Consider the following 25,115-nt stretch of genomic DNA (forward strand, 5'->3'; position numbering starts at 1 on the left):
TGTCTATGCATTATTTTTTCTCCCTTACAATTCTTCACCAACATTTTTTTTTTCTGTTTTTTTTTTCTTTGCAGTAAAAGTCATTGGCAACTTATCAGCCAAGTTTAAATAATACAGCCTTCCAGTGCGCCAGAGCACACTTTATATTATATATTCATTGAATATGACGTTTCTTTTGTTTTTTTATCAACTTTTTTTTTATTATTTCTTTTTTTACTTTTTGTTCTAAAATTATTTCCTATAATAACGTAGAAAAATTAGCGGGACAAATTGAAATGATTAAATTAAACCCGTTACTCTTTATAACGTCTATCTACATATAATAATAATAATTATTATTATTATTACTATTATTATTCATGTATGCTATTATCATCTCATTAAAGTTTGTACGTACAAGAGGAATATTGTCGATTTCCTCCCGCACTACACCACTGCTACTACAGTTATTTTAATTATAATAGATACTTATGCATACATATATATTTATTACAAATATACATGTATAAATATATACGTGTTCATATAGTTATAGATTTATATGTATAGTAGATTCGTGCGCTAATTAGAGGTCTAATGCTTGTCGGTTTGTTTGTTTTTGCTTTTTTTTCCTCGTTTTTTTTTTTTTTTTTTTTTTACTTACTTCTTTTAAATATTTATACGATTGGACAGAAATGAAAAATGAAATGTTTATTACACTCGAGTATCTGTGTTTGTATGTGCCATTCTATATTATTGATATATATTTATTTATATTATTCCCTATGTTAATGTACATTCTTATTATTCTTCCATTTTTTTTTAAATTTCTTTTTTTATTTTCTTATTTTTTTATTTCGTAATTAAAAAGAGCGCAAAAATAAAACTGGATATTTATTTTATCAACTATAATATGTACGAGGACCCTACGATAGTCCAACTTATAATAGTAGGTACAATTTACAGCTCCATTTACCCCATGACATTACACATCCATAAATTATTCCATACACAATTCTATGTAATAATAATATTATCATCGATATTATTTTCTAATTAAGCGCGAAGGAAAAATAATAAAACGGGGGGGGGAGGGGGGGGGGGGGCAAAAAAAAAATTGCTGTTATGTCGTTAAGATAGAAAAATATACTGGTGGAATTAATGAAAACTATCAATGATATTAGAGTTACCGTAACTCAATCATTTGCAGCAATAGCAGCGCCCTACGTATGTTGAAACACGTTTGTCTTAACGTTGGTCGAGACACAACCGACTGACTGTCTTATACCTAAACGATTTTTCATACGCAGAACATATTTCATGCACCGACGATTCTTTCAAAGGTAAAGTAATCAACGTGGGGCTATACTTCCAAGATTACAACTGAGATGTTTACCACTTTTTTTTTTAACGACACGACTCCGTTACTTTGAGTATATTTAGACTTCTTCTCTGATAAATCATTGACACTGATTTATTTTTATTTATTTTATTTCTTGAAGATATATTCCTTCTTGAGAGAATGTCTTGCATTGTTCTTCGTTTTCTCAGTTTTATTTAACGATGTTTTAAAATCGATTCATAGGTAATTATAAATATAACAGATGCGCATATTGGGAATAGACGTCTCCAGGATTAACCAAGGAATTTTATAGTGAAGGCCACCCTTTAATGTTAACTTTTTCCTTTTTTTTTTCTTTTTTTTTTACAGTCTATTTGATGCATGTCCGATAACATAAATGAAAATTCTTAAATAAATATTTCGGTATAATTATTGTTGGAATATTATTACGCAGTCAACTGGGTATTATTTCGCCGAAAGAATGGTTGTAGATTTCATCAAGTGTCATAATAATTTCTGTGTATCTTCATAAAGCATGTAATGATGCATTATACGCACGTATACACGGGAACGGTGGTGATCCTCTGCCTTTCCCTCAATTGTGTACTACAGTAATGATCGTTATACATGGAGTTCCACAAATGTTATATTAGGTGAAATCTGATAAAATGAGATGCATATATCACTCCACTGATCATTGTTATTTGCCTCTAGTTTGAGCAGCGCCGGACCTGGTCGTCGGCTTTGCTGGTTGTGGAATAATAGTGATTTCGTCGTTAATTTTCAATGGTTTTAGAAGAGAATCGTTTGACCTAGACGACGGTGACGATGGAGTATTTTTCTTATCCATCACTCTTTTTGCAACGACACTGTGTGCTGAATAAACGTGGTTCTCGAACTGCTTATACATTCCAAATGTCGCTGTACATACTGTGCATTTATAAGACAGATGCGCAGGTTTTAACGTCATCCCATGATCTCGAGCTACATGATTTAGCAACTTCCATTGATAAACCTGGAAATAAATATACTTATGAATTCCATATCCCATAAAAAGTTTTTCTTTGCTCACCGGAAAAACGGAAGCAAAGTCATTAATTAATAAATAAAAAAAGAATTAAAAAACACATTTATCAAGTGTGTGACAGTTGAATGTGAAAATATACAGAGAATTTTTGACGCTAAATTTAATTTCGATTTATGTTTACCCTGCCACAAGCTGGGCAACGTCCAGCATCTTTGCCCTTGTTTGCTGCTTCCTGCATACTGGATGTTACAAGTCCGTGGGATCCGAGCAAATGTCTTTCTAATCCCTGAAAAGTAGTTTATAGAAAACGTTAGAAATTGTCGAAAGAAAAAATTTAGGACAACGTGATTACTCCAAAAAACAGTTTCTCAACTATGAAAAACACAAGTGAGCACGAATCAATTGACTTGTAATGTTTAAAAGAGCGAATTCATTGCCTCACCTGATCCGTGAAGAACCGAAATTGACACTTTTGGCAGTTCAATGGTGGTCTGTTGTAAATCATTTTTGGATGTATTTTCACCTTGTGAATCCACTGCATGTGATTTCTGAGCTGCTCCAAGTCCTTAAAACGAAACAAGTTTAGAAATAATATCGATGCCTTATAGTCAGCAAAAAGTTAAGTTTAAAGAATGAAACTAACGTTGTTTGATGGTGAACTTACTTTGATATATCCATCACATATTTCGCATATAACAAATGTATTTTTTCCACCAGATTTGGTCGAAGTGCCCGACCCAAGACTTGGCGTTTGGTTCGAGGAACGAGGCAGTGGTGTTATCGATATACTCGGTTGACTTAGAAGTTTGGCTGCAGGACTTTTTGAACTACTTGATGTGTTCTGAAACAAATATTGTACATCAATATCATTGTAAAACCATCCGTGTAGAACAAATAAGTCATTAGTCAATCACATTGCCACAGGGCAGGAGGGAAACAAACAACGTAAAAATAACAATTCTCCTCGAAAATAGATGTAACATCAGTTTTTAATATGATGAAAAGAAAATCTCGACGAAGCAGTTTTCCCAGCTATCCAAACTATTATTTTCTAGCACGTTAGACCTTGTTGTAATTTATCACTGATAGTGAAATTAAATGCAATTTTATTTAACCTAGGAAACATTTTATAGCAAAAGTAATAACACATGCGTAAGTATGTTTGTCAAAGAATAACGTTGGAATTGAGGGAAAAATTAATTGAATGCTCATCATTTTTAGTAGATGTCTTTGCTACGAGTTGGAAAAAGTTAGAGCTAGAATTATGTGAACAGGATTAAAGAAATTAGCGCTACTGTACAAACAAGTTGCGCATAATTCGTTATATAATACATGGTATGCACAGTTAGCTCTGTTAGATGTCAAAAGAATATATCCGCGGACCAAGACTTTGAAGAGAAAAAAAAAATCAAGATTGCAATAGATTAGTTAGATTATTTTCTTTCTTTTCTTTTTAGTTCTACTTGCATTACGAATTACCAGCTTGCCAACGACCACAGATTATTCCGAAAAAGCTTTATAAGACATCAGTGGACACCCTGATTACATATTATACACATATTTAGAAAACTTTGGGATTTAGTAAAAGCTCCACCTCTATTTGGCAATTACTATTTACCTGTAAAGAGAGCAACCTAGACTGAGGAGTGGCTATGTTGGGTACAAGGGCGATGGGTGTGGGCCGGCCAGAACTGCTGCCCTCACTGCCAAGCACCCCCACAGCGGACGCTGCAGTCCCAGAGCCACCCATTACCTGTCACCACCGACACATTCTCATAAACTATATCGGATATAAGTTTCAACCTCTATTCTCTATTTAGGAAAAACTAAACTGTGACTGATGGATCCTAATCCTGTATCATCGAGTATATCTGTTTCTGAATTTATTTGGCATTTCGACGATAATATTGAAACACTTTTACTGATCATTCAAGTCAATTATAAACCTCGATTAGACAATGATCTTAGGTCGAATATTTTGGTTTACTCCTTTCACGGTACAGTGGTAATGAATCTACATAAACTTGTGTGATGATTTCCTCCTCGTGTTCCAACTTAGGAATTCTAGCTGAGAGTAAGAATACTAGGAAGATAAAAAAAGGATGCCCACATTGTTGTAACATAAAAGATGTCGGTAAAAACATGCATACCAAACGACTACTTGACCCTTGTAAGCTTTCAAAATTTTGTTTACTTATTACAAACAATTTCCGTGTTCCAGAGTTATATCCGCAACTCGAGATATAACAGAATGGAAAAACGAAAAAAAATAATCTATTGAAAGTCCAATCTTCTAAACTTTCCTCTTGGCCTTTGTGACGTTTATTGCCCGTAGTTGAAAGGAAAAGAGATATCAATTTCATGTGTCTTAGACTTGTAACATTGATATATATATACAATTTTAACGGCACAGAGATTGAATCAATCTATCGACATTCAAAACTGATATTGCTTGGCAAAAAATTGGTCAACCTTCTAATATTCAAGGCAACAAGCCAAATAACTTCGGCAAAGTTTTTCTTGCACGTCGGATTACAAACCCCTAAGAATTTGACATCGATGTAATAGTTTTTCTTCTTCACTGTATTGAAAAAACTATAATGTCTATAATATAATCAGTGTGTCGATTGGCATTAGCCATAAAATGTGTCAACATATTGAACTACTGATGGAAAAAAGAAACTTATGACTACTGACCTGGAACAATTGATTATTTCCAAACTGATAGGATGTTGGTAGTAAAAGTCCGGAGGATGTTGGGCGATACATCATCCCTGCAACATTGTCTAAAGAATGTATAGATTAACAAAAAATTTCATCAGCGTCAAAAAGTAGGGAAATAAAATAATTGTAAAACTTAGTTTAAATTCCAGCCGAGGTTTCAAACACAAACTCTTAGTCGTAGTTGTAAATTTTTAATACCTTGTCTAATGGGCGTACTCCCTGGCCTCAGTTTCAAATCTGGATATCGCGGCTGCATAGGAGGTCGCCCTCTTCCTCGACCAGTGATTGGCGCAGGAAGGAGTTTGGGTAGAAGGGGAGTCTGGCCCTTGGCACTCATCGCCATTGCAAGAGCGTTCGAGCCGGAAGTGCCGACAGGTCGAGCTCTGTTCATTCGAGGTATTTTAGCTGGGGGTTCCCAGTCAGTGGCAGGTTCCAGGTTTCGTTCAGGTCTGAATTTCTTGTTACAGGCAAGAATATGCCTGGTTAGTTTACCCTTTTGGTTATCCTCAAACGGACAATTCGGACATTGGTGAAAAGCTGGACCACGTTCAAGTCTACCTCTCGTATTGTGCTCAGCTTCCATGTGAAATAGAATGTCGTGGGGGCTGCGTACTTCAAGGGGGCAAAAGTTACATTTGTAAACGTAATTCCGCATATGAGGCGTCTCAAGGTGATGCTGCATAACAAGGGCTGACTCTGTTTTAAAATTACAGAACTCGCACTTCTTCATTTCTAAATGGAATGGCTCGTTATTTTCCTTACTAAATTCTAGATTCTTGATTAGCGAATTTATAGCTATCTGAGTCTCAGTTGATGTACTACCCTTTCCCCGTTTACGTTTTTGAGTTCGCAACAGATCCGTCTGCACGAATTCTTGTACGAGATTAACTCCGATTTGCATAAAAAATTTACCCAAAGGTAAGTCAAAATACGTTGGTATTTTATTTATTTTTTCATCAGGTTTATCGTCTAACGTTATTGTTCTTTTGTCGGGTGAATCAGCTGATTCTTCCAAGGTTCCATCTTTCTTGCACTTCATATCACCTTCGTTTTCACTAATTACATTTTTGTCATCTTCCTTGTTCTCAACCTCTTTTTCTTCCTCATCCTCCTCCTTATCTTTCTCCTCCTTTTCCTTGTCCTTAATTTCTTCGCGTTTTTTCTCCTCCTCGAGCTTTCGAAGCTTATCCTCTTTCTCCCTCTCCTCGATACTCTTTTCCAACTTGGTAACAAAATCTTTGAGAGGTTTAATAGGCGGCTTCTCATACACGTAAGGTACAATGAAGGATGGTGCTTCAACAACAAACATGTCGTCGGTAAGCGTCGGTAAGATCTGTGGGATCGGTGTCGCTGTAGCATTTGTACAGCTGGTGGGTTTTGGACTGCACTGTACATTTTTTGGTGTCATTGGCACAGGGGTGATGGTTGCCCTCATATTGGGATACATGGCCTGTGTCGGGACACCCATAGGCATGACAGAAAAGGAACTGGTGGAGGAGGTGGTGGCCGAATGGTGATGATGATGATGATGATGATGATGAGACTTTGTGCCAACGGGTACACCGCCTCTCCCAGAAAGTATTGAATTTGTATCGATAATGACTAAAGTGGGTTCCTTTTTGCCTCCCTTAGACACTTTGCTACCAGCTGCTATTTCTGCTAACCTCTTAGTATCGTTAACAACGATGGTAGTCTTATTATTATTTTTAATTGGTGATTTAACCTTAGAATTCTCTTTATCTTTACTGTCTATACCAGCGAGGGGATCCTCCGGTTTAATTTCCTCGATGTCGGAGCCGTCATCATCAACATCCTCCTCCTCAAGCTCTTTCTCAATATAACTGGTCCTCTTGATATTCCTTGAACTCCGCCTTGGTGTGATATTACTCAAGTCCAAAGATTTTCTCACCTTTTTACCTTTGGTAGTGCCATTGTTATCTTTCAACTGCTTATCATTCGATGGTGGCGAGTTACAACCATTGCTTTTTGTTTCCGTTATCTCCTCAATATCCGGGCTACTACAGCTCCCATTTTCTTCGCATGTAGCAATATCTGAAGTACCCAAGCTGCCATCCACTTTACCGCCGTTATCGTCGGCCATTTTCTGATCCCCGGACGACTCTTTGACGTCATCACCATCAGCCTTTTTTACTCTCGATACATCCTTACAATCGGCGTATATCTCAGTCACAGACTCGTCCAGGCATTCTACGTCCGAGGTATTATTGTGATCATCATCAATTTCCATCCGATGTTCGCTTTCAACTCCGTCGCACTTATCCTCAGATTCAGACACTTCACTAATATCGTCCATCTCACTTATATGATCTGCAACATTTTCAGTGTCATCCAGTGAATTGTCGACATTGTCCCCACTCTCAGTTTCCATTATCCTAACAACTTCGCTGCCTTCCTTGGAATCTTTTTCATTAGGCTGTTCCTTCTGGGTTTTCGTTTCCAGAAAATCTTCAGCCTGATCCTCTTCTTTTTCTTTAGCTTCGTCAATGCCAGCATCAGCTTCAGTTTCCATCGGTTCTACCTCGTCCCTTGGGTCCTCCTGCGGTGTTTCTTCCACCACATCGTCGGTCGCCTCATTGTCCATAACATTCTTGGATATGGGTTCGCACTCGTCGTTGGAGTCATTGTGCTCCTCGACAGTTTCATCAGGTTCGCAGTTACCATTTAAACCGTTTGTAATGATAGTGTCTGAAATTACATTATCAAAGGTTCAGTGTCAATTGGCCGTAAAGTACGAACGAGGTACAGTCAACCATACCTTTGACAGTCTTAGCATCAGGATCGTCCCGAGGTAGGTCCTTGACCGCAGACTCTTCTAAAGCGCCTTCCATGTGGCCACTTCTGGTTTAATCAATCTGCGAAAGAATAAAACAAGCAAAGTGAAAAAAAAAAATAGTACCAATGTTTACATGAAAAAATTTATGAAAACATAGTTTGACATGTTATGAGAACGGTTTGAATATCGTTGGTCTCTTTTATCACGTCCAGATTCTAAGCACCGTCCGCGATATTAAATTATATGACGATGTGCCTATAGAAGCAAGATAATTGAGGTAGAGAAATTTTTCCAAAATGGCGCTGAAAATTCTTATGGCACACTCCTATTATTCGAATAGTACATGGTAAAACATACATTGTACGTATGCATTATCCGCAGCTCAGCTATACGTTGTTATAACCAATAAATTATTACTGCCGAACAAGCAATGGGGTTAAACTCGACGTTTTCTCTCTCTCTTCTGCACGCATACACGAGACGTGCACATAGTACGGTGCCGACGAAAGTTCGGAGACGCGCCGCCACGCTCTCGAGTCTAGACAGCCTGCATGGTAGGTGAATTTGAGAAGTAAAAAAAAAATATATCTATATACGTATATATGCATACATAGGTATACGCATAGAATGTGTGCGTTTTAGGCTACAGCTCCATGGCGATATTGTAATTCTTACGTGAACTTGGGATGCAACAACGGAGTATATGCGGCGTTGTCAGTCGGGTACGGTGGGTGCATCTGATGCGATTTATTGAAAAAGCAAATTTGACGGAAAAAAACTTAGAGACATCCGTAAGCAGGTACTCTTGTGTGCGTGTACAGTGTGTATGTGTACGTTGTTCGAAACGACTGCCGTATATAAGCGTCAGTCAGTCACCTGCATCTGCGAGCTGGCCAGCCAACAGCCGCGTCTCCGAGCACAAGCCGAACCTTCGTCGCGTACCTCTCCTCAACCTTCGCCAACCAACACAACCAACCAACGACCTAGCAGTGGAGTATACCTTATACCTACACGCCCCGCTGACTACGACGACTCGCTCGCCTCTCTACGCAACCTACGAGGTGGAGGCAACCTACCACCTTCTACCTTCTACCTTCTACCTAGTACCTACAACCTACTACTAACTGCCTGTTACCTACAACCTACTGATCGTCCTCTGCCTAATCTCTCCCAAACCTAAACTTTGGCGTACTCCCGCCGGGTAAAAGGTAGCAAATATTATGTTACAAAAAGTAATTATTAACATGTAAGAGAAACTAAACGGAACTTGTACGGCGAAGGAGGATTTCAGACGTTCCAGTTTAGTTTTTTGAATTACAACGCTATACGCATGAACCCGGGAATGTGTGTGATATGCCTTAAAATATGTACGCCGTATTGCACGCAGTCAATGGCAACAATATCATAATATCGTTGACTTGGCCAACGAGCAATAGATTTTGCATTTTCGACACACGATGCATTATTCTACAGCTGTTTGTTTTTGTCTTCTCTTTTGATTGATAAAATAGCGGGAACAAGAATCAAGGGTTAATACGTAAGATTCGTCATCTGTGACGTGGTTCGCGGTCAGAATTCGGGAGACAAACATACCGTCCAAATATACCGACACGTATGGCAGATAATGGAAAATATAGAATAATAGGAAAGAGATGCGGTTATGCGTTTGCATGTGTGTGCGCGGAGTACGGGAAAAGCTGTAAATAGTGAATAAATATTGTTGAAAATTGAACACCAGAGGGCAGAGCTGTAGGTGAAAATTTGGTACATAATACATATAGGTGGGTATGTGGGGTTACGTTTTGCACTGCATACATATAATACATGGCTCACGACGTAGGCATGTACACGTATATATTTTTCGTATAGAATATCCTGTACGCAGGAAAAGAAAACGATGTAAAAGACGAGACATAATAATAACAGCAACAACAACAACCAAAAAAAAAAAAAAAAACAGAACTGAAAAGAGAAAATAGAAAGAAAAAGATGTGAAAGGAATAAAAATACCGTCGCGCTCAATGCTGGCTGATTCGTAGGAACGCTTTTTTTTTATGCAACGGTGGTTAGAATCTAGTACTTTTTTAGCATAGCTAGATATTGTGTTATAAGATTGCGTTTATGATAAGGGGGCGGTGTTGGTGGCAGCCGGTTGTCATCGCTCGATCGCGTTCGATGTTAATGTGAGGTAATAACGTGGTCTTGACAAGGTACTCCCGCCATTTCCATGGTTCCCTAGCTTTGGCGAGTCGCGTCATTCGGACCGAGCGCGACCGAGTCCGAATCGCGGCACGGCAAGCGACGAGGAGTTCGGTAGGTATGCACACGAGATCGGAGAAACAGCGAGGGTATTAATGAATCTCTACGACAACAACGACACCGAACAGCTGCGGCCTCAACACGAGCCGCTAGCTTATGTCTGTGACCGAAACGCGATAATACGTTTGTACGTACGCTGATATAGGAATCCCCCCCTCGTTTTCTCACGAGCGGAGTAGGACTGAGACGACGACGGAGAGGACGACGATATGTCGATTCCCTATTATCCATCCATCGTAGTTATGTTTGAAACGCCGCGCTATTTAAATTCACACGATATCCCTCTTTATAACACTTTAACCAGGGTACCTACGAGTACACTTTATTCTTTACAAGCGGCCGACCCACTGTTCCTTGTGTAAAAATTTATTTCACATATATTTTATGTTTATTTGTGTGTTCGACGTCACGGATAACACTCCTTCAACGCTACTATCCCCGTCGCCCTCGAAAACTGCCAAGATGGCGTCCGTCAGGGGTCACGTGACCAAAAATTTTGTGACGTAGACAGTTTCGGTGTTAAAGGGGCGAAACGCAACCAGTAGCATTTGCCCGGAATTGTCACGTGACAATATGCACATGCGGTGACCAATCGGGCGGGCGATCGACAAAATACCGCGATCCTCGTCGACAACAATAGGACAACAATTACTCCATTGAACAATAAAAAGTAGCCCGATTTTTCACCATCGAGACGCTTGCCCAAGGTCGCTACTCAACAGTTTCAAATTTCGAACGAAGCTTTCTGAACAGTGTGCAAGATAGACAAAACTAGCTACTCTTGAGATCAAGAGTTCGAAGTCACTGGGCGAAAAAGTTCATTTAGAGACTTATCGATAATTCGATAGGTCTGCCAGAGATTTCATCTCGATATTTTATGCTTTGTGTAATTTTACAATCATCGTATATTACCATTCTACGAACATCATATTGTACCTCAGTTGACAATAAAATGTATTGAGGTGATCGATGTGCTTACTTACGAATTTGAAAAAATTTGCTTGCTGCAACGTGATTCTTTTTATTAACAAGAAAAGATATCAAAGCGAGATGTGAATACACACAAAGTCTCCTTTATCACATACACGTCGCTGCAAATACAATTACGTAGTTCATGAAGTCGGCGTTATTAATCCAAAATCCGCAGTTCAATTATCAATATTCATTTTTCTTTCAGGGTAAAACCGCGCTGATGACTGTCGAAATTCAAAGTCTCTAAAAATAAATAAAAAATTCCATTAATAGTTAAACTTGTCATACAATAGCAATGATAATGATATCAATGAGCCAAATTACAGAACATTAATGTTACACAAACTAATTTAAGAAATTGCAATCAAATATCGTTGAATCCAGTTTTGTAGATTCATGCTTCGCATCGCAATAATATGTGTGCGTACCTAGTTCATTAGTGCGGCATAAGTAACATGATACTGCCAAATTTTTATCATGATCGAAAGTTTAGATTAGAATATCATCTGAGACATTTTCTACATATATTTGCTACTTACCACTTTGGTAACTTGATATTAAAGCTGGTCACCCTAGTCATTAATATTTCATAAAATATTGTCAATCCTCTTCATCTTCATTGAATGAAAGAATAACTTTAGTTTTCTTGGATTTTTTGCTTTTCTTGGGAAGCGAAGATTCAGTCTCTGTATTTTTTTTCGAATCTTTCGGTGCAGACTTTGTTTTTGTAAAGATTATCTTCTTGGATAGATCTGCTGGGGTTTGAGCTTCCTCTAAAAATAAATTTGCAGTAACAATAGATTATAAATTTTTTTTGAATTTTACACACAGATTGAGGTATTATAAACAAAAAATCGTATCGTACATATAAAAGTTGAGAAATCTTTTCTGCCATCCATTTTGCATTGCAGATAATTTCATAACTTTTCATCTATAAATTTACCTTTTTCTTTCGCAAGTTCGAAAGCAGCTGCTTCTTCAGCAGTTAAATCACCATTGTTTAATACAACTACAGTGGGTAACTCTTCATCACGATCTTCGTAATCCTCGTCTGTGGCTGTTGGCAGAGCTTCTTTCTAGACAATAATACATCAATTGTATCTCATCGAATCAGGGAAAAAAATCAATGGAAGAACGAAAACATGGCTCAACATAATACCTAAGTGTAATATGATTAGTTTAAACTGACACGTGCAATTTAACTTTATCGATTGCCAAGAAAGTAAGGAATCATTTCACCTACGTTACATTAATATGTATCAGTTTGATTTTTTTCTCACTCACCTTCGTCTCAATAGAAGGTCCTTCCTTGTAACCGACCTTAGCTTTTAACTCTCTTAAAAACTTTGGCTCGTCCGGTTTTATGTATGCAATGTTATGCTTTCGTTTTGACATTTCCGGAAAATTGAAGTTCCAAGTCAATCAGGTAACGTTTGTCAGATGATTTATCCAAATCAGGCGCAAGATCTTTCGTTGTGAGTGCATATAACCTCTCAGCTTTGGAACGTTGCGACAATATTGGTGAATTTTGCAACTTTATCCCAAATGTAACCTCAAAATATCCGCACGAAATCAATCATCGCTCTATCATCTACCAGCACTCGAAACTCACTAAAAATCCACTCAAGTAATTATAGATAACTATAACGTAAAACACAACAGACTGACAACACACAACAGTGTCGTAAACAACACTGAACACCGATACGTCAAGGAGTGGAAATTGGGTATCTACCAGTATCTACCTTAAGGCATATACTAGTGTAGATAACTTCGCGTGTACAAAAAGAGTAGCGGAGAAGGGAGAGAGTGGGAGAGAGAAATATATGTTGGTTATATTCTGTCTCTCTCGCTCTACACCTGATTGGCCCCATTCGTTTCCTCTCAGCCGATCAAATCCAGAGTGAGAGAGATGGAGTAACACTAATATGGAGAGTCTCTCTCTTATCACTTCGGCTGCATTTCTCACGAGGCCGATGGGAGGGTAGCCCTCTTTAGTAGTATTATGCTCTAAGGTATCTACCGTGCTGCTACTAAGTCAATACTTTGAATACTCTTGGGCTTCGGAAGTATTCAAGTGCCGACCGATATTTGGTGATTTTTATTCCATCCCTCAGATGTCACGACTTTCGGCGTTAAATTTGAAAACCCGGGAATCACAAATGACAATTTTATTGTGTTACATTCGCTGACGAACATTGTATAGTCATGTATGCGCAAGTTTACAAGCATTGAGATGCATATGGGCTACGTAAATACATTTAACGCAGGTTTGATAGGCGTTATACACTGTGCGACAACATTTTGGAAAGCCGTTTTGTTTACATGCATACAGATGTATCTGAACTTTAGAGAAGTAGAGAAATTTTTGCGCGCAACTTAAACTCTGTATGTATATTTACATTGTTTAGATATGCATACCATCATGCATGTAATCTCTACATAACACATGTTTTTGTATGTGGAAATAAAATTTAGTACCTGGATCATTTTCTATTATAGAATTATCTCTTGAATTTTCAAAGACTCAAGAGCCATGCATGACTCTATCGTTTCATCATTCAGTCATACACTATATGTGTACGTATACGTATTGGTATACAGAATCGTATGAAGAGCACATTAGTGTTTGTATACATGTATTGTATGCATTTTTGGTTCAGGTGTGTTGATTAAACATACGCAGTATATATGAGAAATTCTTGCTATCGAGGAATCCACCATCGAAAGTAATTATTTTTTCTACCGCATGCTTATTATACAGTCTGGAAAGATTAAGCCACTGAATTTTGTTTCTTCAAATAACTGTTTTTGAGATTTTAATGCGGAGATGCGCAATTGTAGAGATCCGAAGATGGCTAGTTTTGAAAGTGATATTCTATGGCGTGAAAAACCTCGTAAGAAAATCGATGTATATTGAAGACGTAATCGTTGTCTCCTTGCTTTTCTATCAATATATACGTTGATTGTACGATGGCTTATTAGGAATATATTAATGTATTTTTAAAAACGCGAACCCTATAATATATTATACATTATACATATACATAACAGTGTTGGCGAGCCGCATTTCACTAACGTCATTACATTCATTTATTGATAATTTACTGTTGGTAAAAAACTGTTTAATGAATAACATCGCGGAGTAAAAATTACGCAAATCGGTTCACAGATACCCGCTCGAAATTCCTAAACAACATTATATAATCACCTAAGCAAGTATAAAAAACACGAGACAAGCGAACGTTATGAGCTTTAGCTGAAATTCACGCATTCTCTGATACAGACAGTAATTCGGCCTATCGATAACGATCTCTCTGACAATTAATCTAATACGTTATATACGTTACAGCCGAGTTACTTCGGAGTTATTCACAGCCGATCTGAGCTTGGCCTCGGAATGACTGGCTCTCCTATGCCTGGCCTGAGCGTGGCTAACAGCGCTACTGACATAGGCAGCCTCCTCCTGTCTCTTATGTTTCTCCAGCAGTACTTGGACAAACCTGGGACTTGGCCCATCCAGGCATTCGCAGCTGTGACTAGCTGTGTCCAAGTCCCCCTGGAGGTAGGCCGTGGGAGGGAGAAGAAGACTCTCCGTGGATTTAGTGGGTTGAAACTGCCTGCCTCCGTGGGCCGAATGTCCCGCCGAACCATGCTGCGGATGCACCGCGTAAACGGTCGCGGCAGATCTCCCTGACCTCTGCGATGTGGTTGCCGTCGATCCGGCGGAGGGCGTCTTGGACCTCGCGTGAGAACCACTCTTCGGCGGTCTTTCGGCGCTGTGGGTTTTTATGGTACCTGTGTCGAGATATCCGTACCCGAAGCCGTAGCCCCCGAAGGCCTTAGTTGTCAAGTTGTCCCATGACTTTGGTTTCGCGTACTGAAGACACGCCGGCGGACGCTGATGCAGGCTTGGATCCCAGTAAAGCGTGTCTGTGCTCAGAGACGTCGAACACGAAGCTACGCTGTCCGCCACTGTTGAGACCTCGCTGCTCGTTATCGAATGCAAACTATGACCTGAAGCCCTGGAACATGCGTGGACCGCGTGCTGCTCCCGTTGATGCTGCTGTTGCTGCTGTTGTTGTTGCTGTTGCTGCTGCTGCTGCTGCTGCTGTTGCTGTTGTTGTTGTTGTTGTTGTTGTTGTTGTTGTTGTTGTTGTTGCTGCTGCTGTTGTTGTTGCTGCTGCTGCTGTTGGGCGTTTTGCTCGTTTCTAGCGCGCCGTTGTTTCTCTCTCCGTCTCCTACTCGGCACGCAATTGGGGTCACAGCAGGGGCTTGCTAGATCGTAGGCGTCGAGGCTGCCACCCTCGGACGGTTCCCTGCGACCCCCTGATCCAGGAATGCAGGCGACGCATAGTCCATTGCTGGAGGAGGGATGTTGCGTGCTTTGAGATTCAGAACCTGCTGAGCACTGCTGCTGTGTTTGCTGCTGAGAAGTCTTAGGAAGCTGCTGGGCTTGGCTCTTGGGGCAACCACCACCACCGGAAGTGATCAGTCCGTTTGCTTGGTGATAACTGTACCGGGACGATACTCCGATTTGGATCTCACTCGTACCTCCTTTGGATAGGAAGTGATGATGGTCGCTGCGAGATCTTGGCGGGCCAATAGTCACCAGACAAGCCGCACTCCGAGGTACTAGACATGGCCTTCCATCGGCGTACTGAACGGAAATCAGATTTTAATTACGAGAACAAATCTTGCTTGCTTCGTCGATATAACGAAGAGAATTGAAAAATTCTAAAAATGTCGCCAATCATCGACTCACCACGCTGTAAAGAAGAAGGTGTTCCGTCGATGCTGCTGGTCTACAGCAAGATGTCGGTGGCGATACGAAGCTAGATGACGGCGAAGGTTGACTTTGGTTGCTCGTCGTTGTTGTGGTACTAGGGGTTCGTTTCCGGGCTGGAAGTGAGTGGGTTTTCCATCTTCCCATAAGTATAGATCTTTCCCGTTCGCACAAGCGTTCCAACTCGCTCAATCGGGACTGCAACGCGCGCTGCAGCTCGATGTATCGCATGTGCAATTCGACCTGAAGAATAAAAATGTATGATTTTTATTTTGTAAATCTTGCATTTACCTCCAAGTTAAATTAATTCCATATTCACCTTTTTTACACAGTCTTCAAAGAGCACGACCATGCGCATCCGGGCGTCGCAATTCTTGATAAAACTGACCAGAGTCTTGTGATCAGCACGATCCATTTCGTGCCCGTTTATCGAAAGGATCACATCACCCTCCCTCATTCCAGCTTTGAAAGCCGGCCCATCGTACTCGATGTAATCGACGTAAGTTACCATCTCTATTTCCTGCTCTCGTTTATAGTGGATGCCGTAGCTCTGTACGATATCAACGCGAAAATATAATATGGTTATTAAAATAGCACATGTCTACTGCTGAAAATCTGAACAGTTGTGTATAGCGAAAGATGATTTTTACCTGCAGCGTGAAACCGTAAGTGCCATTTTTTTTCTCAACTATGATAGTTCTCCGTCGTCTGTCTTCATCGGCACGAGGTATTCGGTCCGATTTCGATCTTTCAAGAACCGCCTGAAACAAATAGATTAACTTGATTACAGCACTGAGATTTAAAACGTAATAAAACCGTTGAAGATTTTATTTATTCTGTATTCAGTTACGGGTTGATTTATCAAATTAGTTCAGTTTTCAAATTCATAAATCTGATATAAAATCACGTATGATACCTTTGTATCAAAATTTCATTTCTATTTTTATGAATAGCATACGTGGAACTGAATACTTGCGAGGCGACGGCAAAAAATCCGAAAGCGTTTGGCACTGTACGAAATTATAACGATAACTATTCAACTATAATATCGCCCCCTGTAGATCCGCACGCATGCACGCGTAACTCAATCTATGAACCTATTCCGTATGCATGAGGATCACGTGTTAGACCAGAACAACGGGTGTGGCGAAAGGGGTGAAAATACAGCCGACGAAGACAAGGGAGAGGTGGATTATGATTCTGAAGGTGAAAAAAAAATCAATTAATCACGGCAAATATGATGATTTGCAAATATAACGTCTACAGAGTTACACCGCATATTCATACATTAAATAAATACGCAAGAGGCAGGGGGTGATTTATTATGATGTGTAATAAAATCGTATTTGATGAGATGAATTGATGGATTTACAAAGTTTCGTGCGTGTGTATAGGCATAGGTATGCAGTAGGGTGGTTCATCTTTTAAATTTTCATTTTTTTTAAAGTGTCATTCAAAATTTGTTACAAATACTGAGAAAAAAAAACCTGGAGGAGACAGTAAAATATTTGGAGGTTGCTACCAATTATTGTAATATTTTTTATTTATTTTTATGTGTACACCTTACGGATTTATATTTATATATATATTAGCTTATTTTTTTCCCATTAATCATTGTTCTTAAAAATCGGTACTTGAAACGAAATAGAGACATTAAAGTGATGCGATACTCGTCTTTGGGTAACAAAAACTGTTATCCAAATGTCTCCGAGATGATTAATATTTTAGATAAAAGACGCGAACAGTCAACTGCGGAATTGTTAGACTTAGTTTGCCGTTGACTGGTGAAAGATTAATTGGACTGTGATACAAAAAAAAGATCAACTGATACACATATAAGTTCTTAAGGCGTACAGAAAAAATAAATAAATAATATTACAATAATTGGTAGTGACCTCTAAATATTTTCCTACCTCTTCCAGGTTTTACGGGAATTCTTTCTTAAGTATTTGTCACAAATTTTTCAAGTGAAACCTTAAAAAAAAAAAATTAAAAAACGAACCACCCTAGTATACAGGCATTATTCATTATATTCATACCCCGCTCCATTCCTCCTCGTCGCTGCTGTCTAAGCCAGGGCGATGAGTTACCACAAGCTCCGTAGTGTTTTGCGGCGAGTTATTCATTTCACCCGGATCGTCTTACTCTTGGATATTCTCAACGTTAGGGAGGGATAGACTGGCGCATGGTTTCGACTCGCCTACGTTTCCAGGCTCGAGTCGATGTCGCGGGTTTTTATCATGTTTGACAGAAACGACGATATTTTTCACGGGGAAGGTAACCGGAGGAGTGCGTTACTCTCATTCCACACTATATCCCGACATACGCAGGCGCAATATTACCGACTCTCCCGTTTTCAGCCCCACTTCTCACCCCCGCATAAAACCCCTTGCCGGCGCCTCGCCGTAGGCAATGCAGCGCGCATGTAGGCCGAGTTGCAGATTTTCAGGCGGTGAGTTCAATGCCTTCAATCAAGTTTTAATTAATACTTAATCGACGTTTATTCGTAAAACTTAATTTTACACAGTTAAAATAAACGAATACTACATAAAAGATGTTTTGGCATCTGATGACTTTCACTTTTTACTTTGCTCAATAATTATACCTACTGTAAATAAGATAGTTATACATAATACGGTGTAAATATCGTGGGTATAAGGACCTCACGGGAAATTAAACAGATATTATAAGGGACAGGTTTTTTATTTACATAATTTATAAACGCAAAGGATTGAAATGGATATAATTGAGTATACGTATTTTTTTAAAATTAAAGTTCTGACCATGGTTTGCAATTTTGATTTTCTTATTTTTCTTTTATTATTGTAATTTACGACTATGGAAAATTACTCCGATGTTTAGTTACCGTATCAATAACGCGTCGTGTTTATAGTGATAATTAATTCTATTTCGAGGCACAGAGTCTGGCGTGCTTGGCTCTACTCGACAAATTTGCAATGCCGTAAGATCAGATGCCCTGACTGACGTTTGTTTGCACAGAAACTTGCTAATTCAATAAGCGAGAGATCTTTGAAATAACGACTTCGCGTGATAACGCCAATTGCGCAAATCCCCTCTCCATTCAAAGTTACTATATTCCACACAGTTACATGCAATTCGTTTAACCGGAGTTCCATACAAAGAAAGTTGATGTTAGGTTTGTCATCATCAATCACGTACTTCAATACCCGTCATTTGTATCATAGATAAAAACACTGCGGCATTAGTGAGACCTTTACGAATGATTTATAGATGCTGAAGCAGAGGATCGGCGTATGTGAATTATGCCTACATAGACCTTTTTCAAGAAAATAGACTCGTGTAGCGGGGAATAATAGATCGGCAGCTGTTCCCTGTTTCAATCATAGCAGTTAGCTATAATGATAGTGCCAATGTAAATTGAGAGAAAAGAGGGAGATGGGATGAGGAAGTAGGGAGATGTTATTGTTGCACAGAGGATACTGGGAAGATGAACGAGAGAGGAATGGTGGGAGAGGTGTGATAACGAGGTGTGTTGACAGGTATAAGAAAGAGGATAGCGGGGTACTGGATGTCACATACTCTTTGCAATGTCGAGTTGTTGGCATCGACTCAGTTGGACCCAGCAAATTTCCGTTATGACGATTACCGATCCACGTTTCGTCTGTGCTCTCCTTCTCGTTTTCGTGGCTGCATTGTCAACTGCAACTCCGCTTCCGCTCTCGCTGCCTCACCTGAATCAATCCTCTTCTACGACGGTCCAGTCTTTGCTTGCGGCTCAAAACTCATCAAATTCCACGGAAAATGATTTGTAAGTATGCAAATTAATTTCGGTCGAAAACGCAATTCGATTTTCAAAAATCCGCACAACTCTGATTCTACCGTCATTTCAGGTACGTGATAAAGGCCGTTGTATACGAAATAGGAATATTAACCGACGCCGACAATTCCACGAATGATACGACGGAAAGGTGAGGCTGATCGATAAATCGTTGTGAATATTTTATACTATTTGTTTATACATAGGATTTATATTAGAATTTATATGTTATAAATTGCCGTTCTTTTTCAGACACGAAGAGGTTAATCTATCTTTCTACGATCCTCCTCACGAAAATAACGGGCTTTTGGATCTCAGTGGAATCCCGTTGCCCCAAGTGGTCGCATCGAAGACCAATACGGAAGAATGATTTGGGAGAAAAAGTTTGAAAATAGGCTCATTGATTATCAAGTATACCTTTCGAAGGGTTCGAACTGCATAATGTAAATAACACATGTACAAAACCAAATTTCCAAGCTTTTCGCTATATTTAAATATTATTATTATTATTATTATATTTATGTAGGTGTATACTAATATGCGATATATACCGCAACATGTATACCCATTTGTAATGATGCATAACTATTATAAGTATCTATAGGTACGTAATTGTTCACCTTTGACATGATAAATTTACGGTGAATTTCTCAATAATGTTATAATATACTGTAATTTACTATTATAAACAGATCTGTTTTGCCATCGAATAAAATGGTTGTTATATTGTAATTATTTATCATCTCACCTTTTTACTTCCTCATGCGGTTTTCCGTGAATCTCCATGTCGGAAGAATTCCAATTAGACTTGTTATTTAGGGATTGTACCAGTTCATTGATCAAGTCTGTATATCCGCGAAGGCACGTAGAATTGTAAAATACGAGTAGGAGTTGCTCAGAATCTGTAATTATGAAAACGTGTGCGTCAGTTTGAGTTTGCGGACAGTGTTTTCCACTGTCATTGCGATTAGAGGATTCGTTGAAAAATTATCACTATAACAAATCGCTTCCTCGTACATTTTTGTAGGTCTCCAAAGACATGACGTAGAACTTTCCGGCTGTTATTTTAAGCGGTTTCTGAGAGCGTAGAATGATCATTTGCAAATGTCGAGGGACGTTCGCAAGTCGGTGATAACGGCGACGGTTGTTTTCTAAACTCAGGTTCATCAACTTTCCATAAGCTTCGTACGCCGATTGGCCTACCATAATCGACTGTAAGATGTGTGCATAATCAATAATATTTCGAGTAAACAATGAAGCTGTTCCATAAAGCAGTCATACGCGCAGCAGCAGCGGTCGCAAATATTTATCACGTTTAAATTAGCCAACAACAAACAATCCGGGACTCACTTCTGTTTGCAAATAGTTTGCCGACCAGCAGAATATAAAGAGCTGAAACAGAGATGCTGCCCAGTAGGATACGTATTTTCCCAATTCGTTATTCCCATCAATATCCTGAAAGTAAAACGTGATCTGTAAGAATGGCGGGAAAACCATTTTTAAATACTTGTAGATGCATCGTGCAGTATTGAATGAAGGGCGGAAATAGGTTTCGGACAACGTTTTTAGTGATTATCATGAATTTTTTTTTTCTGGCACGAAAGTAATTTATATAGCTTATTGAAACCTTAAGAACATTATGTACATATATTCAAATAAATATCGTAATTTTTTACATGTTTCCTCGGAAAATATGTGCCCCGGATTCTCACCGGGACCTGATTGTCGGTGACGCTTCCACAAAGGGTCAGGTCACTAAGGACCTCTCTAGTCATCGACTTAGCACAGTTCATAATTTTAGAGAGCCGCGGTTACAATTAAGGATATTTTTGGTCTTGTTCAAATACTCTTTTATTTATTCTGCGATTCATGACGCTTTACAATCTGGCGTACACACATGTCGAAGGCAGGCGTCCTAATAGACCGCAATGCCTCAAAATACTTGATTTGAATCGACGGACTTTCCCCTTCACGCCGCGACTGCTTAGAAGCCAATATCGATTCAACTGCTCCGAACGCTTCTTGTCTCCACCATGTCTGGCGAGCGAGTGAGAATTTTGAAAGCCAGCGCGCTACTCGTGCCGTTTCCACCCGATTGCAGCGCCCGACTCCAGTGGCGAATCCAAGAAGCTTTTGCCTGATAACACCATCGACACATAGTATGGACCCGGCTTAGGCCGGTAGAATCAGGTAGAATATAGTAGGCTGGGCGATTGACCGATACCTTGTTTCCTCTTTGTTTAACTCTAGCGGGCAATTTCGAGAGCCTTCATATTGGGATCGAGCAGTCCACACCGTGGTCCACACCATACATCGTTGGATAATACGAGATTCGTTACTCTTACATGCCTTTACGCAATTCAAACCGCATCTCTACCTATAGATACTGTGACGAAATATTTTTCTTTGCTTATTTGAACTAACCATTTTTATTTCTATCAACATTAACGTAAACATAGTTATCTGACATCGTCTTAAGCACATTAATCGAAATTAATCACTTTATTTTCACTTAGTTGGTGACAATATGGAAGATGTCAAAATTCCGACGGGTGACATATATTCCATATTTTCCGTGGAAATGCTTAAAAAAATTACGACATTTATTTGAATATATGCATAAAATGTTCTCAAAGTTTCGGTAAATTATATACATTCCTTTTTTACCTAAAAAAATCCATGAAGATCACAAAAAAAACAACTTATTCCTAAACCTTATTTCCCTTCTACAATGGGTTTAAAACAATTAAATTTCCAAGTGATTAGCAAATCTTACAATTAGACTTTTAGTGAGAACCCTATAGTATTAAATCAGATAACCGTAACCTGTGTCAATATTGAGCGATTAATGTTACTGAGTCAAACAAAGGGAACTTACTACTTTAATTGAGAGTTATCATCAATTGACTTTAGTAGATCGATGAGATTGCTAGTTTAGTTCGTATCGGTGCTAAAGATTGAAATAAATAAGATCGAAATCGGATCGTGTCTTAATAAAGAGAAAAAAAAAATATTATTAAAGATCCATGTGGTTATTCAATTGAAAGATAATAGCTTGCCATCCATACTCATTCATAAACGCAAGTGATTATTGTAGATCAAATTTATCGAGACCAATCTACATGCCCTACAAAAAACAATCAATCAGATATTTCTAACTGCTGCAGAATATCAAACCAGGATCAACAAATATATTGTGTAACAAAGAGGCAAACTCGGTCTTTTCGGGCCGAGCGCAAGTTTGCAATATGAATCGTATGCTTTTGAGAGTCGAAGACGAATATTACAAATGCGGAAGACGAAAACATCGTTGTCTCTTTGTTGCACATGATTCTTTGTATAACAAGAGCATATTACAAGTTTTTTCGCGAAGCACGAAATTGAGGTTAGGGTCGCGTAATGTCAGACTTGATAGCGACAACGCATGTGCGCAGTACAAAAAACACCACCTTTAAACCCTCCGCGCATGCGCATTCGCGGACTCACTCTACCGCCATAGAAACAGATACTTTGTGTACGGAATACGGGTATGAAAAAACGCGTACAACACGCTCGTGTTATATAATGGTATTTGTGGCAAGTTACACTTTGCCACCGAGTAAAACTGATTCGCTTTAGGATTCAGCGTGCACATACCCTGCTCACCAAGAAGCCGGTCAGACAAATGGTCAGCGTACTGGATGTGGTCTGGATAAGAAGAAACATGCTCAAACAGTTTTCCAGCTCCTTGGTATACCTGAAATTCGATGAAAAATGTAGGCGTTGAGTAAGAATATTGGCATACCTTGCTACAGTTAGCATAATTCTTAACGAGCATCGACTCACTCGATGAGTTTTTGGAAGGTTACGGCGCAGCGGATAATTCGCCCTTCGCTTTCGTCCTCGTTATCAAATTTCATATTTCTGAGATGTGCAACTACGGCTCGAAGGTTGCCGCAGACGTGGAGGACCAGGACAGCGAAGAGGCAGTCGTAGCTGATGGAAGCCAGAGAGGCGACGGTCCCGGCGATGACGTGGCAGACAAAGACGACGGCGAAGGTCGAGGTCGACCGGTGATCGACGAGATTTTCCCATCCATTAAACGGCAGCCGGCTGACGGCGACCGTCGAAGAATTTTCGCGACCGGCAGCGAAGTACGAACTGAGGAATGGCTGCCCGGCGAAAAACACGGAGCTCAGACCACCCAGAGTGAAGTAAAAATTGGTAACCGATTTTCCGAACCTCGCGTATCCCGCCATCGAGCTGATTTCCTCGCTAGTCGCTCCTCGCCAATATTCGGACATTTTGGAGAGTAGATTCTGGACCTGATTTCGACGCAGGACGATGTCCATCGTCTTGCACAAGACGACGCTCGAGCTGATCAGGAGCGAGAGGATTTCCACTCTGGTAGAAAGGCTTGAATTTTGCGAGAAATTATCCTGCACTGCTATCGCGGCTGGTATGAAAATAAACAACACCGAACCCACGGTCAGCGATCTCTGGAGACCGTAAATGTTGTGGCGAAAACGAGAAGGGTTTTTCTCCGGGTGCCAAATACCGAGCACCCGAATCGCCCAGAGATTTAGGAGGACGTATTTTTCCATGGTCGTGAAGATTATTGATGCTACAGTTGTCTTGGAATTTTGATTAACGTAATTTGGTTATCTTCTTTTGAAGTTTTAAACTTTCAGTCAGCGTGCACGATCGCCTAGACGTTTGTTCACTGGGATTGATTAAAGGGTGCAGAGAAGGACCTTAAAGAATGTCACATTACGCGGATGAAAGTCGAATTATCATTATCGTTTAAACGTCTCATCGCAACGACGTTTAGCTAATGAGCGACACATGTCTGATATTATCCGTCGTAAAGGTGCTTGATGGGAGTTTTTTGGTAGTAAATCTACTGCGTGTAATCACTCTCGTGTGACTAACTGCTAAATCGATATAATTAGACTGATTTAAAATTCAAGGACGGCCAATGGTTTATAACAGTGTGTTTAAAATAATGGGGATGGTATGCGATTTTTACTCTGCTGGTTTCCTTTGTGACCTTATCATTGATTCAAAGGAAGCTCACGTACATTATTATTAAGCAGTTAATCTCATACCTAAATGCACGTACGCACAATTGCATGGCTGGATGGAAATTATAGAGAAATAGGTCAACTCGTTTCCTTATTATTCAAAGATTTGCTGAAAAATTCTCTTTTCTTTGCTCCCGCACGGTGCGCAAATAAATGCGAGAAAGGAGTGACGCTTGACTCGTTTCCTCTTCATTTTAAATACTAATCAAGAATCGAGTGAATTGATAATTACGTATGTATGATCATATTGTAAGCATAATATATACAGCGATTTTCGTAGAAAGGAAGATCAGAGATATGACAAAAAAAA

The 25,115-nt window shown here is 39.4% G+C and overlaps 5 protein-coding genes across 11 annotated transcripts; 1 reads left to right on the top strand and 4 right to left on the bottom strand.

Annotated features, from left to right (window-relative positions):
• Positions 1 to 30: 30 nt before the first annotated feature.
• On the bottom strand, positions 31 to 10,628 carry LOC107224519. Of its 7 annotated transcripts, XM_015664607.2 has the most exons (10): positions 8,542 to 8,726; positions 8,224 to 8,413; positions 7,849 to 7,945; positions 5,271 to 7,778; positions 5,046 to 5,134; positions 3,967 to 4,101; positions 3,013 to 3,189; positions 2,791 to 2,913; positions 2,530 to 2,634; positions 31 to 2,336 (listed from the first exon to the last, which is right to left on the bottom strand). In XM_015664607.2, exons 3-10 carry the CDS (start codon positions 7,919 to 7,921, stop codon positions 2,022 to 2,024), a joined length of 3,525 nt encoding a protein of 1,174 aa, XP_015520093.2. In that variant the 5' UTR covers positions 7,922 to 7,945; positions 8,224 to 8,413; positions 8,542 to 8,726; the 3' UTR covers positions 31 to 2,021. The 7 variants fall into 7 exon arrangements, with proteins under 7 accessions (XP_015520093.2, XP_015520110.2, XP_015520101.2 ...); XM_015664624.2 differs by lacking the exons at positions 8,224 to 8,413; positions 8,542 to 8,726 and adding an exon at positions 10,499 to 10,628; XM_015664615.2 differs by lacking the exons at positions 8,224 to 8,413; positions 8,542 to 8,726 and adding an exon at positions 10,321 to 10,628.
• Positions 10,629 to 11,181: 553 nt separating this feature from the next.
• On the bottom strand, positions 11,182 to 12,912 carry LOC107224407 (uncharacterized protein KIAA1143 homolog). Its single transcript, XM_015664448.2, has 4 exons — positions 12,442 to 12,912; positions 12,101 to 12,233; positions 11,697 to 11,930; positions 11,182 to 11,400 (listed from the first exon to the last, which is right to left on the bottom strand). The coding sequence occupies exons 1-3, from the start codon at positions 12,550 to 12,552 to the stop codon at positions 11,758 to 11,760; spliced, it is 417 nt and encodes a 138-aa protein (XP_015519934.2). The 5' UTR covers positions 12,553 to 12,912; the 3' UTR covers positions 11,182 to 11,400; positions 11,697 to 11,757.
• A 429-nt stretch (positions 12,913 to 13,341) lies between these two features.
• LOC107224373 lies at positions 13,342 to 18,234 on the bottom strand. Its single transcript, XM_015664400.2, has 5 exons — positions 17,983 to 18,234; positions 16,594 to 16,704; positions 16,263 to 16,493; positions 15,923 to 16,186; positions 13,342 to 15,817 (listed from the first exon to the last, which is right to left on the bottom strand). The coding sequence occupies exons 1-5, from the start codon at positions 18,067 to 18,069 to the stop codon at positions 14,504 to 14,506; spliced, it is 2,007 nt and encodes a 668-aa protein (XP_015519886.2). The 5' UTR covers positions 18,070 to 18,234; the 3' UTR covers positions 13,342 to 14,503.
• A 1,252-nt stretch (positions 18,235 to 19,486) lies between these two features.
• LOC107224416 lies at positions 19,487 to 20,341 on the top strand. Its single transcript, XM_015664458.2, has 3 exons — positions 19,487 to 19,733; positions 19,816 to 19,893; positions 19,995 to 20,341. The coding sequence occupies exons 1-3, from the start codon at positions 19,513 to 19,515 to the stop codon at positions 20,110 to 20,112; spliced, it is 417 nt and encodes a 138-aa protein (XP_015519944.1). The 5' UTR covers positions 19,487 to 19,512; the 3' UTR covers positions 20,113 to 20,341.
• Positions 20,342 to 20,430: 89 nt separating this feature from the next.
• On the bottom strand, positions 20,431 to 24,907 carry LOC107224309 (odorant receptor Or2-like). Its single transcript, XM_015664320.2, has 5 exons — positions 23,568 to 24,907; positions 23,379 to 23,478; positions 21,093 to 21,197; positions 20,760 to 20,954; positions 20,431 to 20,644 (listed from the first exon to the last, which is right to left on the bottom strand). Exons 1-5 carry the CDS (start codon positions 24,323 to 24,325, stop codon positions 20,582 to 20,584), a joined length of 1,221 nt encoding a protein of 406 aa, XP_015519806.2. The 5' UTR covers positions 24,326 to 24,907; the 3' UTR covers positions 20,431 to 20,581.
• Between the last annotated feature and the right edge of the window lie 208 nt (positions 24,908 to 25,115).

Source organism: Neodiprion lecontei, chromosome 2 (assembly GCF_021901455.1).
Source record: "Neodiprion lecontei isolate iyNeoLeco1 chromosome 2, iyNeoLeco1.1, whole genome shotgun sequence".
NCBI classification, from domain to species: Eukaryota; Metazoa; Arthropoda; class Insecta; order Hymenoptera; family Diprionidae; genus Neodiprion; species Neodiprion lecontei.